Consider the following 17,003-nt stretch of genomic DNA (forward strand, 5'->3'; position numbering starts at 1 on the left):
CTGAGGAAATTTTCCTGCAAGACATTCTATGCACACCTTGAAATCAATACAGATTCTCCTGTTGGTCTGTTGGCTGCCATAATGAAACTTTTTGGACACCAAAACAAGACACAAAGGGAAAGAAATCTGACTTAAGCACTTCAATTTTTTTTGCATATTCATACACCGATTCATATCTAGATGCAGTCGCTTAGCAAGCTGAAGTATAACATAATGTGTCATCGATAACAGAGATAAGGTAATACCAACTTCGAATTTTTTTTTTTTTGCAAATTTCTACTTGAGTTATTACAAACCCCTACTCGAGAAACGTGGTGGAAGTATGATAGTTTCTACATTCGGCTTTACCAGCCTCTATGAGCGTGCATAATGTGTAGTGTACTCATCAGGCTTTAGAGGCAATTTTTTTTGATTAAAATGGAATAAGAGTCAAAACGCAGCAAGTCAACAACTGATTCAACTAAATGAAACTAACCCCAAGAAATTGTACTAAACACCTCCAGATGAAATTATAGCTGGATTGCCACTATGCTTTGACTTAAATTTTAACACTTACAGTGTGAACAAGGGGATGAAGATTGAGAATTTCATGTTCATATATTGGATGGAATATGCGCACCGAATGTGGGGAAGGGCCCTTGGTATAATGTTTGCACTTCTGTTCTCATATTCTCTCCTTAAGGGATACATAACAGTAAGACTTGGACTTAGACTTTCTGGACTCTTTGCTCTTGGTGCTGGACAGGGGCTTATCGGTTGGCGGGTGGTGAAAAGTGGTTTAGAGGTACTGTTTAACCAAAGAATTAGATTCTCAGTCAAAGCCTATTTTTAGAAGTACTCGGGTTACTGATAATCAAGAAATTTAAGATTCTCTCAAAAATAAGAAAGAAAATTAGAATAAAAAATGACAAAGTAATCAATAGAAAGCACAAGAAAGTAATTACAATAATAATCAGAACGTATCTGTACAAATGACATTTCTTTCCCTTATATAGAGGTCTTCAAGTACAACGTCTTTTTCCTTTTAAGACCGAGTCATTATGAGCATTAATGATATTAATGAAACGTTATATTTGGTAATCGTAACTGTTCGTGAAGATTCTGTAATGTTTGTAATCATCCACGCTCATTAATTGAAGATCCATGAATCTGCCCTTTTTACTGTCTTGGTTCATTCCACCGGTGCCTTTTCATATAACTTAAAGAGACTCGAGCAACCATTTCTTTTCACCTCGTGGGTGATTTGTTCGTATTTGCTGCGACTCGTGTCTCTTTTAGTGCTCCTCTCCAGCTGTCGCTTTTCTAGTGATCCACGTGCCTTGCCATGTCATCCACATAATTAACTCCACGTGTAACATTTATTTTTACCAATACAAATAGTCCCCCCACTTACCCCACTTACTTATTATTCAGCAATTGAATATTTGGAAAGTGGATCACATTTATGGCGGGAATTTTTTGCCGTAGTTTCTCACATACCATTGCATCTTCCTCTGAACCAATGCGTCGTATGTCACTTCCATTTAATGCATGTGACATGTGGCAGTTATCGATTGGTTCTGCAACTCTTCAGCGGGTTTTATGGCTTTTTTGCGGCTGCATCAGTCACGAAGTGACTGTTTTCATAATGACATTTCCATTATTACCCTCTTTACATGACGGTTGCTTCTGCATATAAATACATCCTTTGCCTTTGCTTTTACGAAAAACTTTTTTCAGTGTTCTTTATTCATAACTTACTCTTGTTCTTCGTTACGTACTAATTCCCCATACAACTATGTCTTCTTCAAATCATGATCCTCGAAAAGTCGTCATAGTAGATGAACTTCCCCCTTCTTCCGCTCCTATTAGGAGTAAGAGAGGTGGTAGGTTACGTAGTTTAGGGTCAGTGTCTGTACGTGGTTCTCCTTCTCAACCCAGTACTACTCCTCCATCATCTTCTAGAACTAGGGCTTCTTCTTCACATAGATCTTCCGCTAAAAGTAGGGATTCTAGTGAACCACTTTGTTAACCTACTGTCGACGAGATTATTCCCACCGAACTTTCCTTTGTCATTGATAGAGAATTAATTAAAAATCAGGTCACTTCCATGACTTCTCACGATCGTGCTGATGTTTACCCTTCCCAGATTACCGAGGGTTTAGTTTCTATTGTACGGAGAGATTGCTATTGGAAATTTGACTTCCCGATTCTAGTCCCCCATGAAAATCAAAGGATCGCTTCCTTTAAAGCTGGTTTTTCTTTTGTGTATACGTATCCCTTCACATTAGGTTTTAGGCCACTTATTGATCCAGTTATCATTGAGTTTTGTCGTTTCTTCGATGTGTGTTTAGAACAGATTGGTCCTATTGTATGGAGGGATATGGCATGCCTTAGATACTTGTCAAATTTGGCATCTTTACCCTTCACCTTTTACCATCTGATTTATCTTTACTCTCTCAAATTATTTCGTCATGGGATTTTTACTCTCGTGGCGAGGAATAAGAGGGTTTTGGTTAGCCCTGAAGACGACAAAGATCGTGGCTGGTATGCCCGATTTGTTGTTGCTCCTACAAGTATGTTAGTAGGTACAGAGAACATGCCCTTCCATGAGAAGTGAAACTTTGCACGTAAGTCTTTCTTTCAATCTTTTATTTCTCTTCTTTTTTTGTGAAGAACTTGTAATCTCATAACTAATTTTCTTTTCTTTTTCAGCAACCATGGGAACTGTTGAGGAGATTCCTAATCTCCGTGGTTGGGTAGAGAAATTGTTAACTGTTGCTCCTATGGAAGAAAGGTCCTCGAAATACCTTTCAAACAGATTTGGATGGAATGTAAGACTCACGGTAACTTTCTCTTTCACCTTCTTCCTTACTTCCATGTTTATTTTGGAACTTATTAACCCCTTTCTTTGTTAGGGTTTCCCCATTCGAGTTGTGAGTGCTACTTCAATCACTGCTTCGAGGCTCTCTCTATCAAAGGCTCAAGAGATAATCTTGAGTTCTTCGTCAAAAAGAAAAGCTAATAGACCACAGAACTTTGAGGATGAAGAAGAACGGGACGAAGGCTCGTTGGTTCGTAAGCCACGGGCTAGGAGACGGGTCATTTAAGATGACAAAGCTACTCCCCCTCCTAGTTCTGTTCCTATGTCCGAGCCTGAAAATGCTACCTTAGTAAATTCTGATGAAGAGACGCATGCTGCACCCCGTGACTCTACGGAACAGCTCTTTTCTCGTGGGTTTGATGAAGAAAGCTTTGGCTTTATATCTGAGGAAATGCCTCTTGCCACTTTTCATGCCTCTGCTCCGATTAATTCTTGCATGTAAAACACACACGCATCCGTGCATTCCTTTATTTTATAGCCATTCCCCATTCATGTGGGGGATTGTTGGGATTTTAAGCTTGTGTAGCTTAAAAAGGGTGAATAAGAAATGGAGGAAAAATGAAATATTTGAGTTTCCCTTGGCAAAGGGACATTGTCCCATATCGGAGGAAGAAAAGGCTTTTGATGGGTATATATATAATTTCTCTTCTTCTAGCTCTTAAAGAGTTAAGAAGAAGGCAAGCCTCGCGTCGTCGTCGTTGCTCGCTCGGCTTCGGCTTCGGCTTCGGCTTCGGATTCCGATTCGGTCAAATATTGATTGATTAATCTTTTTGGACAAAATTTCTTTCAATTATTTAATTAATTAATTAAATAATTAACGAAAAATTCAATCCGGAATAACCCATGACCCGCGACCACATTTTCCCGTAACAACCATGTTCCAACAGCCATGGCTATTCTGAAAACCTTTTCAGAAACAATGCCAGCAACTCTATAAATAGAGTTTGAATCCCAGAATCTTTCCTTACGAAATTTTCTGAGCTTCTTTTTCTTCTTCTGCACAAAAAAATTTCAGTGTGTTTTACAGCCTTCGAGTGGCTCGCTATTACCGGCGTTTTGGTACCAACACTCCGGTGAGTTAAATCGTTCTATCCTGAAAGGATATATTCCAGCACCTCAGGTATTTGAGTGGAATAATTTCCTTAAGAACACACTGTGTATTCAGTGGGCTCGATTTATTCCTATACTGTTTTTTTTTTCAGAATCTATTTCGTTAAACAAGTATTACTAACTTTCTATTTTATTTTTTCAGAAAGTTTAATTGTTTATTACAGCAATACAGAATTATAACAGGTATTTCATTTGTCTCTTATGATAAAGCTGCTCTAACAAAGTTTAAGTTTCTGGACATTGAACCAGACTTGTTATATGCACTTGCCACAATAGCAGAACATTGCCTTGTCAAAATAAAAATAAAAAGCAACAGGCGGAAAACTATGATTGGAATGCCACCAGTTTAAGCATTTTTTCTGAATGCCAAAACTTCTAGATCATCGTATACTTGACGAATTTCATTCTTTATTTTTGCAGCTTGATCATCGTATACTTACCACTGCTACTTTAGCTGCAATACGTGGGTTATAGTGGTCAACCAGGAAGCTGTACGACACTTAATCGGAAGCACCATGGGAATGGCTGCTCTGCAGGTATCAACATTGCATTATCGATAATATTCCCCAATGGCTATTTCTTGTCTTCGATTATATAAAGTGGGAAACTTTTCCCATAGTAAGAATTGAACGCACACCAATTGTGTGGAAGACTCTCACTGGTACCATTAGACTGTAAGTTGTGGTTGAATCATTTTGAATGCAAATGCAGGTAACATTGGGCATATCTACTCTTCTTTCCTATGTCCCAGTTTCTCTAGGAACTGCTCATCAGGAAGGAGCTTTGACTCTTTTAACATTCATGATCCTTCTCAATCACACTGTGCGACGACCTTCTCCGTCACTTCTCAAGATGTTACCCTCGGTCGCGAAAATGGTCTGATATTAAGATCAGCCCGGTCCCTAAGCTCCCGCTATGTACGGGGTCCGGAGAAGCACAACTTGCAGAATCAGAAAAAAAATGCCTTTCTTTCTGCCCCTCTTGTTCTCATGCTTTCCCGGGGACTTTAGAATGATTAATCTTGTAAAAGAACCAGCAATTTTGTACTTTTGTCTATGCTCATTGAGTCTTTAGAAAATTAGCAGCAATCAACTTTAATAGCAGAGTTCCGATTGGATCTCTATGAAAATAAACATTTTTGTATATTACAGTTCTATTGTAAATTACCATAATTCTGGTTTCTTTTACCCCCATCTTTAAATATCTGCATCATGAAAAACTGCAGACTTAGAATTTGCCTGGATCAACAGACTAATATCAAGCTCCCAGGCTTTGGTCTAGTGATAAGATCACAACTTGTGATGTAGCGAATGTTACGAGTTCGAATCTTGCTATAGACAAAAGCTTAGTATTTAAGTAGAGAACCGTTTTGAACCTGTTCTATTGGTCCTCAGGAATATATCAATTAAAAAATGAAATTAAGTTTTTACTTTTTTTTCTTCTAATGAGTTGGTTGAACTCATACTACTAGCACTTTATTTGGATTGTTGTTACATATCGTTTCATAATGTATTGCATTGTATTGTATTGTTTAATAAATACAATGTTTGGATAGGTTGTATCATTTGCCGTTGTCTCATGATGTCATGCATCAGCAATATGAAGAATAAACTTGCTACATTACTAAGAAAAAATAGGACATGAAGTAGAATTATCAAATAAAAAAGTAGGGTAAAGGATAAAATATGATTATTTAATTATAAGAGCAAGATGAGACAAAAAAAGCAAGGTAACGACGTCACCACACTAAATTCGTCGTTTCATAAAATAACATTTTTTCGTCGTTACGAAACGATGGATTTAACGATACGATACAATAAAATTTAAGTAACAATAAAAACAAACATTATATTTGGAATAACAATACAATACAATATAATACATCTGCAACTACATGATAGGGCTGGGCATATATTGGGTATTAACCGATAGTCCGAACCGATAAAATGTTATTGAGTTATTGATATCGGGTTATTGGGTAAATAATTTAGTAATGGTTTAATGTTATTTGACTATTAGGTTATCGGTTCGGGTCTTGGTTTGCCTAATTTTATTAACGGTTTAACTGATAATCCAATAAGCTTTATCAAAATTATAATTTTACCCATTAAGTATATAAAGTCACCTTATTGATTCATTATCTCATTCTCTTAATTCTCTTAACAATTACTCTCATCAGACCTTAATCATTAGGGTAAGTTTTAAACTTTTCTGAATTTCTCATTACTTCGGTTAAGATTTTTAGTTTTAAACTTTAAAACATTAATTGTTCAATTTTTTTTGTTTTTCTATTTGTTTCTTTTGTTGCAATGGTTCTTTAGCATTTATAAGATAATGATTTTGTTATTTTTCTGTGAATTATGTCCAAATGTACTGAATAGTTAGTAAGATTAAATTAAATGTCTTATTACTTACTCTATTAACTTATATCTTTGAAAATTGAGATCATTTGGTAGGATTTTCGCATGCAAAGAAAGTTTTCTTTTCTAAAATTGAAATTTAATCCCTTTTTATGTTAAGAATAAAAATTTAGTCCCTTTCTCTTGACGGTATGATCATAATTTCTATAATAAAAATATTTTAAAAAAATGGATATTTTTTTATTATTATCAGGTAAACTATAACCGAACCGATAAGAATTGATAACCGATTAACTGATAGGGACTAATAACCGAATCGATCGATACCCACCCGATAACCGATAAGAATTGATAACCGATTAACTAATAAGGACTAATAACCGAATCGACCGATACCCACCCGATAACCGATTAACCGATAAGGATCGATAACCGAATCGATCGATACACTACATGATATGCTTCCCAATTTATAGTACGTTAGAAACACTTGCTAAAAATTGCTTTTACTGAAACTAGCGAAAGACGTAATTGCTAACATATTTGCCTTTACCAAAATTGGCAACATATACCGGACATTGGTGTTGACTCTACCAATAGAAATATTTTTTTCGAAAAAGCTCGTTCCTTCATAAAAAGAAGGAAAAATGTTTAATTTGTCCTGTACTATTCCAAATTTAGCAACTTTATCATTAGTTAAAAAAATTGTCTAATATTATTTTAGCTATTAGGAAACATTCTCTTTTTTCACATTTGCCCCCCTAATGAAACTCTAACCCGAGGGTAATTTGACAGGTAAATGTAGAGTTTTTTCCTTGAAGAAATTAAATGTGCGGAGTTACCTATTTTACATTGGAACTTCATTAATCAAAAATGAAAAAAAAAAAAACTATGCTAACGATAAGAATATAAATGGATCAAAAGTGTAATAAAAGACAAATAATTACGCAAAAAAATATTTAAACAAAATTTGGACATTTTCCCTTAATACGATATAACCTCAATCTCAAAAAACAACAAGAGTTTTTTATTTGAAAATATAAGTCCACGTGGTTTTTAATTAAAATTTTAAAGACTCATTACTTGAGTCAACACGTCAACTTTGACTTGCAGCTTGTTTGGATGGTTGTTACCTATTGTACTATAGTATTGTTACTTTAAATATGATATTTGTTTTGATTGCTAATTAAATTTTATTGTATCGTATCGTTAAATCTGTCGTTACGTAGTAACGAAATGTGTCACTTTATGTAACGACTGATTTGGCGTGGTTGCGTCGTTACCTTGCCTTTTTCTCTCATCTCACCCTTCATTATTATTTAATAATTTTTTTTTTATAATATTACAAGTTTGCGTGATATCATAAAACAACGATAAACGATACAATCTATCTAAATATTATATTCATCAAACGATACAATACAATACAATTAGATTTGTGCATAATTTGATAAATACCGAATTACCGCACCGAAACCGAAAATTTTGGTATTTGGTAATCGATACTTTGGTATTTGGTTTAAGTTCTTTTTAAAAATTAGTATTCGATATCAAAAATACCGAAATACCGATACTGTAACGAAATATATACTAAATTACACAATACATATATTATTAATTATAACATAAATATTAAACTTCTAAATCTTACTTTCTGTTATTTTTATAGTTTTTTTTTAAGCTTTACCACCTTTTTTCCCACTATACTTTCATTTTCCCATTTCTTTGATTGCCTACTTACGTTTCAACCTTTCTCCCGTCTAGGTTTAGCATTTTTTTTTTTTTTTTACTACATTATAATATTTTTATTTTCATATTTGTGAGTATCTTATACAAGAATATTACAGTGTATATTTATACACTAGTTAATATTCAAGCCGAACAAATCGAAATTATCAGACCAAATAAATCGAAATCGAAACCGAAAAGAGAAAAAATGAATCATATCGAATTTAATTAGGTATGATATTAGTATATCATTTTAAGAAATCGAATAACAAAAATAACAAACTAAAATGTCTAAATAAAGTAACGTAACTATACAATAAAATATATTACAAAAACGATACCTAACAACGTCAGGACAAGACAAAACTGACATCATTATCAACGTCACATCCATCCCTTTCAGATTCAGCGAATCCTCAATATATTCACTTTCTTCTTCTTTTCTCTTCATTTATTTTCCCACAGAATTTCCAAAATTTGTAGGTTCGGAACTGACGGCGTTTCAAATGGCGGAAGTGAAAGTGACGATGGAAGTTGGAAGTGACGGCGTTGCCGTTATCACGATTTCTAATCCTCCAGTTAATGCTCTTGCAATTCAGAGTAAGTTTAAATAATTAAATTCATCTCTATTTATAAGTATTTTAAGTTGTTTATATAAACGGTGTTTTGATTTTGATTTATAAATTCTGTTTGGTTATTATAGTTTTTGCTGGATTAAAGGAGAAATGGAATGAAGCAGCTAAGAGAAATGATGTCAAAGCTATTGTTTTGACTGGTAAGCTCTTAATTTTATTAATAATTCGTTTTTATTTTTTAATATTCTTCTTTTGGTCTGTTTGATTTTGGATAGAATTTAGTATCATTAAATAGTACTCCTAATTAGCTTTAGAAATTTAGTTACTGTTCTGAATTATGAATTTGTGAAGCTGATGTTTGTTTGAATTCTAGTAATCGTTGCTAGTAAAATTTACTTTTGTAAAGGTCCAAATTTTGCCTTTGTGCTATCCGAAATTGTTCAATTTTGTCCTCCATGACACATTTGATCCATTCATACCCTTGTCATTAGCAAATTATCTCGTATTTCTCTTGTCATTAACAGACCTCCAACGTGAAATGGATGGACTCCACTTGTCCAAATTCTTCAAAATAAAAGTTCAATTATACCCCTAAATGTGTAACTATGGTTTAAAATTACCGGAGCTATGTTAGGAGTCAAGGGTAAAAAAAAAAAAAACTTTTTCTCAACAGCAGGGGTAATATTAGACTGAAAGTTTAATAGAGAGCAAAAGCTACTCAATTTCAAATATTATATGGGCAAATTTTGACCTTTTCCCTTTAATGAAATTGACTAGAATATCTTTGAATCAATGCAGAATTAGCTAATGCAAACTTAAGAATATAACACGATGCAGACAACGACATGGATAATACCAACTAGTAGGGATTAAGGTTTAGTTGTTCACTTATACTTACACTAGGTTCAGCAGATTTAGAGAAGCTCTAGTCCCTAATTTGCTTTAAAGTACAAATATTTACGAGTATTGGAAATAAATGGTCTGAATAGCGGATGCTGATTAGTTGGGGATTGAGGTGTAATTGTTGTTGCTGATGTTTTTCTTTCTTCGGGACAAGCTACAGTAAAGGTTTAATTTCCTTTTCTGTACCTTGTCAAAGAAAAACAGTGTTAATTTTCTTTTCTGCTTCATGGTTCATGTCCTTTGTGCTTTTGTTTGCTTTGTGTATGTGGGTCTTCCCTCTTCCTTTTTGTTTATGTTCTCATTGTTTTACTGCAGGACATGGTGGGAGGTTTTCCGGTGGTTTTGACATCAATGTCTTCCAAAAGGTTCATACGACGGGTAATGATTAGTTTCCTTTCATCTTTGTAAGTTGTTATTGTGTCTCAAGGAACCTTGTTTTTGAAAATTGGAATTCAAATGCATTGCAGGAGATATTTCTTTACTGCCTGGTGTTTCTGTTGATCTCGTGGTGAACACTATGGAAGGTAAGAGGACTGTTGGTCCAAATTAGGATCTCAAAATCTTAAATGACTTACTGTAACTTCTTATTTTACTTCTCCGTGTCATTTTGGTGTCTTATAATACTGTCTATCATTTCGTTTTGTAACTTTAGATGGAAAGAAGCCTGCAGTGGCTGCCGTGGAAGGACTTTGTCTTGGTGGTGGCTTGGAATTGGCATTGGTTTGTGGTCTCTATAAAATTTATTGCATGTGCTTAACTCTTTCTCTGGTGTGTAAATAATGTAATGCATGCTTTTGGTAGGGATGCCATGCACGCATTGCTGCGCCAAGAGCACAACTTGGGTTGCCAGAGCTTAGCCTTGGAGTTCTTCCTGGCTCTGGAGGTAACTCTGCCACTTAGTGCTCATTGAAATTGCGTTTAGGTTAATTGTCTTTTTCTTTTCTAAGTTTTGACTGAGCATAGAGATTATGTTTCTTCTCAAGGTACACAACGTCTTCCAAGGCTTATAGGGTTGTCAAAGGCCATTGAGATGATGATGGTAAGTCATTCGTGATTCGTCCTTACGTTAACCATTTGCAATTAGTTCCTTTTCAAAGTAACTGCTGGAGAAATAATGTGTTTACCGGGTGCATCATCTTAAACAGAAGTTTTCATAGTTATTCTCAGCATTAGATGGTGATTCTGGACTTTCTTTCATGATAGCAACTAAAATAGGATAAGAAATATGAAAGGGCAAAAATATCACATCCTTATTACATGTACTAGTTCAAGCTCTGTTGTTTGGCTGATTGTGATTGCTGGGTTTTAACTTTAATCAGTTGTCCGCACATTGACCTCCCCCGAGATTGCAATACATGCAGAATAATTGAGTTGCTTTTTACTCTAATTTGTAAATCAATGTAGAAACAATGATTTGTATGAACAACTTCTGTAGCCTAATTAATGTGAACAACGTCTTGCAGACGTCCAAACCAATAATGTCAGAAGAAGGGAAGAAGCTAGGTCTCATTGATGCCATTGTCCCTCCAACAGAGTTGTTGAAAGTAGCTAGACAGTGGGCACTTGACATTGCAGAAAGGCGCAAACCTTGGATGCGTTCCCTTCACAGGACCGACAAAATTGGTTCCCTTTCAGAAGCACGGGAGGTACTGAAGTCGGCTAGGCAACAAGTGAAGCAAACAGCTCGGAATATGCCTCAGCACTTGGCATGCCTTGATGTAATTGAAGAAGGCATAGTCCATGGTGGATATAATGGGGTTCTCAAGGTATCTATTGCTCGGTCAATTAATGCGTATGTTCTATAATGCGTATGTTCAGAAAAAGACAACGTTCTAGTTTAACCATTTTTTATTAACAAAATCCAGATTATCACAAATAGTGTCATAGAAAGGCAGCTAACTCAGTCTTTAGCCATTTGATAAAAATGGACCAAATGGATTAACAAGCTTGTTTCGAGTCTTTTGCAGGAAGCTAAAGTATTTGAGGACCTAGTATTATCCGATACGTCAAGAGGTCTTGTTCATGTATTTTTTGCCCAACGGGCTACATCAAAGGTACAATATATGCTTCATCATGGAACATGATAACTGTATGGACAAGAATGCTGAGTAGGCAAGAATGAACAATAAAATTAATGTGGATGACTAGAACTTATGCTCCCTACCAGTTTTAAAGCTTAAATCTTATTTTTTTTCCCTCTTGTTATCTGCTGTAGCTTTGTCTCCAATTTCCAAAATGGCTCTTAAACATTTAATTCTGAGCACATAAATCTGATTATAGATTATTTCGTATCATAGTTCTTATGTTAAAAGATAGAAAGGTATTAGCTGTTGGGCACAAAACAGTCTGTCTTTATGCAAAGCTTCTCATTGATAAGATTGATCGCATGGTTGAGAAGCAAAGTTGGGTTCATCTGTTGTTTTTTCATAACACAAACTTGATTTGGTAGGTTTCATATACTTGAGGTTTCACTTTGGGATGGCTTTTCTTTATGTGCGTCAGCTAATGAAAGTTTGTTACCAGTATGATTTCACGAATGAGAAGTAACATGGACTCTGGATCTCTTGTATATATTTAAGTATTCTGTACTTGTTATATTATATTTGTTTCTGATCATTCCTGTTGCCTTTATGCTCCTGCTCTAGGGCTAGTTTGACTTTATTAAGAAAGTTATTTGGATATCTGCTTCCCCATGGGACAATCAATTCTATCTTATTTCTGAATTATATTTTAATTACTAAATGGTTCAGGTACCTAATGTAACTGATATTGGTCTGAAACCAAGGCCAATGAAGAAAGTTGCTATAATAGGTGGAGGTTTAATGGGTTCAGGCATAGCTACCGCTCTAGTTCTGAGCAACATATTTGTTATTCTCAAGGAAATTAATCCCGAGTATCTTCAAAAGGGGATAAAAGCAGTTGAAGGTTATTGATACTCTTTCAGCAGGAACTTATTATATTTTAGTAGTTGATGCCTTGGTAATATGTTGTGATAGATTGCGAGATTGTGAGGCCCTTTGACCATTTTTATATTGATACTCCTTTTATGGTCTTGGAAGTTAGAAACTTATATGGAGCACCTTATATTACAGCAAACATACGAGGATTGGTAGCGAGAAAGAAGTTGCAGCAGGACAAAGCAAACAAAGCTCTCTCAATTGTTAAAGGTGTACTGGATTACTCAGAATTTAAGGATGTGGATATGGTCATAGAGGTAGGGACTGAACCTATATTTTGCCAAGTAATGTTCCGCAGGATGGTTTCTTCTTTTCCCTCCTTGCTTCTTTGTTTTGCTTCTCTATTATCCTGGTGCTATAAAAATGCCAATGGCCAGAATTTTAGTATTCTCAATCTGTTGAAATTGTTGTAAGTATTTGAAACAGTCCTGTTTTCTGTGTAGGCTGTCATTGAAAATTTTCCGCTAAAACAACAAATCTTCAGTGATATTGAGAAGGTCTGTCCTTCTCACTGTATTTTGGCAACCAATACATCTACCATCGACCTCAACCTAATTGGGGAAAAGACGAGATCTCAAGATCGGATTATAGGGGCACACTTTTTCAGGTTAGAATTCTTGCCCTGTAACTTTAGTCCTTTAGTGAAGGCCAACCCTACTAATCAAGAAAAATTGACCACTATGATCCTGTACAGCTGATTTTCAAGTATAAAAGTTATTATATTCTATGTTTTTTGTTGAGGGGAATATGACCGCTACATGAAAGAGAAGAATAAATATAAATGGGAAACAGAATAATGTGGAACAAAGTGTTATATGGATGTGAGGAGATTATCTTTCACATTTCTCAATATAATTTCCATTTTTAAGTTTTGCTCCCAGAAAATTTGGGATATTCTTCAATTCGTCTTTTTGTTATTTTGTTCTTTATAAGAGAAATTGGGGAGATATAGAGCAAAAGCTGTTATTACTGCTGCCTAGCAATCTAAAAAAAGGGAGGGAGAACCTAGTGAGAAAGACTCCTGCCTAACAAGCTAATTGCTCCTTCTGTTCTTTATTTTTATTTTTATTTTTAAATAGAAATCCTTGTGATAAATCTGTTGGAGCACTTCTGTTTTGCACTTATGATTGATTTTTTGCTATGGTAAGTCCTGCTCATGTGATGCCTCTGCTGGAGATAGTACGGACCGAGAAGACATCTGCACAGGCAATTCTCGACCTCATGGCTGTTGGCAAATCAATAAAGAAAGTACCTGTTGTAGTGGGAAACTGTACTGGTTTTGCTGTGAATAGGACATTCTTTCCATATTCCCAGAGCGCACATACTCTCGCCAATCTTGGAGTAGATGTCTACAGGATTGATGCGCAAATCACTAGCTTTGGTCTCCCTATTGGTCCATTCCAGTAATTCTCTTCCACAAAGTTATCATTTTTTTTTTCATGTGAGGGATAGTAAACTAGTCAGCAGTTCTCTGCAGCCTGCAGATGCAATTTTCATGGTAGATTTGACTTATACAGCCTTAAGATGATTTATGTACTTAAACAATTCAATTTTTCAAATGCACCTAGAGCATCAACACTAACAGGTTTTCTTTCCACATACAGCAGCCTGCCTACTGCAAGCAATAGTTAAGTTGGTTAGGCATGTAAAATAATTTGCTTCAACATTTTGTAGGCTTCAGGATTTGGCTGGATATGGAGTAGCTGTTGCTACAGGGAAAGAGTTTGCTTCGGCTTTTCCTGATAGAACATTTAAGTCTCCATTGCTTGACCTTCTAATAAAAAGTGGGCGAAATGGTAATATTGTAAGTCTCATCCTTTGTTTTGTTGCTTTCTAGGTAATGGTTTTTCTATTGACACTGGTGCTGCAGGTAAAAACAACGGAAAAGGATACTACATTTACAAGAAGGGAGAGAAGCCAAAACCTGATCCTTCAGTGCTTCCAATTATTGAGGAGTCTAGAAGGCTCACTAATATTATGCCTGGAGGAAAGGTATTACCGGCTAACAAAAGCAAATCTCTAATCATTAGTTGATTATTGGTTCTGAAGGGTTTGTAAAATTCTAAATCCCTCACCATAACCGGTGTCTTTGTTTTTAATTTGTGGCAGCCATTATCTGTTACCGATCAAGAAATTGTTGAGATGATACTCTTTCCCGTTGTGAATGAGGCATGTCGTGTTTTGGAAGACGGGGTTGTAGTCCGGGCATCAGACCTTGATGTCGCTTCTGTACTTGGAATGAGTTTCCCATCTTATAGGTTGGTACTCTACTGTGAATTCAGCATTCACTTGCTTCCCTTCATGGATAAGTCAAATATTTACTCCTTGCTAGCTTGTGATAACTAATGATTTTTGAAGTGTGAACAACGGGACTAACACAAAATCAATATCTCCTGTTTTGCTTGGTATAAATGGGGAGTAATCTTGCATGCTTAGGAGAGATTGTATACCCAAGAGACAAGGGGATTGTTAAAACTAATCGGTGGAGAGGAATGGGAAAGGATGGAGGGAATAGACAGTCTACAAGTGCAAGTTGTTATCAAATCATGGTGTTTACAGAAGACAAAAGATCACCAGCTTTAACCTTTTTTCTCGACACTTTGTAACTGGTCTTTTTTTTTTTCGCGCCAAAACGAGCACTTTTTTCTTAAAACAAATGTTTCTTACAATGATTTTCCTTTCGCAGAGGTGGCATTGTTTTCTGGGCAGATACAGTTGGGGCTGGTCATATATATAAAAGCCTCAAGAAGTGGTCAGAACTATATGGTAATTTCTTCAAGCCATCAAGGTTCTTGGAAGAGAGAGCAGCAAACGGCATTCCCTTGGTAAGAACTTGATCTTATAGATTTATCGTGCAATATATAGATCTTTTTACCTGTCTCATGTGTCTCAACTAGCAATTTGGTCATTGATTTGTGCCTACAAATTATTAAGAATCAATATACAGTTGAAGCAGTGACTTTGGCCGATTTAACTATTATTACTTTATAGTATTGGAAGTACCACTAATAAGCAAAACATCACCATATTATGAGCCCTCTTTTGCCAAACCACATAAAGCAGAGATATTAGTCATGGTTTTATGATTTGCACCATCTTAGTTTTAGTTCAGTTTGTCGGGATGAAAGAACAAGAAAGACGAGATAATCATATAGCTGGCAACAGCCACCGAGCTGCTTACCGTAAGACTTCAACTCCATCATACATCGGATTTGGTTCTGTTGGATCAAGAGAATCTGGATTAGGCATGATCAAAAGAGGGGACAACTCCAATATCCGCTGCCAACTACAAGATAGTTGGAATAACTTGTTCTGCCCTTATTTTATTGTAAGGAACCTTTCAATGGTCCAGGGATTGCTAGATCCCTTTCATAGTTTTGCTGCAGATGATACATTAGGAATTCTTCTTTGGTGGTTCTTTATTGATTAATTTCATCACTATCTGTTCAACTTGGGAGACTTACAACTGACTGTTGGCAACTGTGTGCATATTTTGAACTGCGATTGCTTGCTTTCCGTGCTATGTGCATATCTTAAATGTTTACTTATAACATCTTTTCTTGTGCTTCAGAGCGCTCCTGCTTCTACCTCTTCATCTTCAAGGTCACGCATGTAAGCAATGCAATAAAATTTCAGATACTGTGGAAATACGACTTGATGGAATATAGAAATGTAAAATTTCCTTGGAGGCACCTACTTTGACCTCTTCAGCATCATGGTTATATCTTTATATAATGTTTACTTCTTCGGTATAAAACACCCCAATTTCAAGTCCAATTTAGTAGTGTGGACTATTGACAAGAATGGAGCGGATTGCTTAATTTCTTGAATAATGTTGGAAAGAATTTCCAACTTTTTATATGCTATTTCTTATTTGGTTATTGTAACTATTTATGTGTTCAAGAAGTAGATCTTAAGTTCACAACGTTGAAAATTTGACTAATCAGGCGTAATTTAGTGAGTTTAACATATCCATGCTTGCTATTCTTTTCGTGAAAATATTTCATTTGTCAGCAAATTGGGGAAATATTTCGCTTAAAATAGTACAATTATGTACGATAAGATAGTTTCCAACGTTGCAATCATGCACTAGATATGCTTCTATTAGAATCATCAAACTCTATTGAAACAAGCCTAACATAACAACAACAAACAAACCCAGTGGATTCCCACATGTCGGGTTTTGAGAGGATAGGGTGTACGTCAGATCTTATCTCTACCATGGGAGAGCATAGAGACTATTTTCGTTAGACCCTCGAAAACAGACCTAACATATTCTAGCAAATACAGGATGCCACATTTGCATCAATAATTCCTCTAAAGGTGGCACGCCTTAATCCCATAAGCTGAGAAACGGCAAGGACATCTTGAACTAAGGGGAAGGGACCTTAGTAACAACAAAAGAAGTGTGCATTTCCCGATCAAAGAAGCCCTTGAACTGTTCTTCTAGATGAGAAGAGCGAGTCTCAATCCGGATGTCCCGTTTTAATCCACTTGAATTCAGCCC

At 35.7% G+C, this 17,003-nt stretch overlaps 1 protein-coding gene and 1 long non-coding RNA gene across 3 annotated transcripts; both read left to right on the plus strand.

Annotated features, from left to right (window-relative positions):
* Positions 1 to 4,237: 4,237 nt before the first annotated feature.
* On the plus strand, positions 4,238 to 5,160 carry LOC117278380 (uncharacterized). The gene is made up of 2 exons (XR_004508755.1): positions 4,238 to 4,509; positions 4,685 to 5,160. It is a non-coding gene; the product is annotated as an uncharacterized lncRNA (long non-coding RNA).
* Positions 5,161 to 8,502: 3,342 nt separating this feature from the next.
* LOC104102803 (peroxisomal fatty acid beta-oxidation multifunctional protein AIM1) lies at positions 8,503 to 16,465 on the plus strand. Of its 2 annotated transcripts, XM_009610633.4 has the most exons (18): positions 8,503 to 8,661; positions 8,765 to 8,836; positions 9,855 to 9,917; positions 10,007 to 10,063; positions 10,192 to 10,259; positions 10,341 to 10,422; positions 10,523 to 10,578; positions 11,003 to 11,305; positions 11,507 to 11,593; positions 12,290 to 12,464; positions 12,632 to 12,753; positions 12,940 to 13,103; positions 13,645 to 13,899; positions 14,171 to 14,292; positions 14,367 to 14,488; positions 14,606 to 14,754; positions 15,183 to 15,321; positions 16,068 to 16,465. In XM_009610633.4, exons 1-18 carry the CDS (start codon positions 8,568 to 8,570, stop codon positions 16,110 to 16,112), a joined length of 2,175 nt encoding a protein of 724 aa, XP_009608928.1. In that variant the 5' UTR covers positions 8,503 to 8,567; the 3' UTR covers positions 16,113 to 16,465. The 2 variants fall into 2 exon arrangements, with proteins under 2 accessions (XP_009608928.1, XP_018628548.1); XM_018773032.3 differs by lacking the exon at positions 13,645 to 13,899.
* Positions 16,466 to 17,003: the final 538 nt, after the last annotated feature.

This window comes from Nicotiana tomentosiformis, chromosome 6 (genome assembly GCF_000390325.3).
Source record: "Nicotiana tomentosiformis chromosome 6, ASM39032v3, whole genome shotgun sequence".
In the NCBI taxonomy this organism is placed as follows: Eukaryota; Viridiplantae; Streptophyta; class Magnoliopsida; order Solanales; family Solanaceae; genus Nicotiana; species Nicotiana tomentosiformis.

Bases quoted from the DNA above. Each gene is read 5' to 3' on its own strand.
- LOC104102803 (XM_009610633.4), top strand. From the start codon at position 8,568: ATGGCGGAAGTGAAAGTGACGATGGAAGTTGGAAGTGACGGCGTTGCC. The intron at 10,064-10,191 runs GTAAGAGGACTG...TTGTAACTTTAG, and splicing joins CGTGGTGAACACTATGGAAG to ATGGAAAGAAGCCTGCAGTG. The intron at 14,489-14,605 runs GTATTACCGGCT...AATTTGTGGCAG, and splicing joins ATATTATGCCTGGAGGAAAG to CCATTATCTGTTACCGATCA.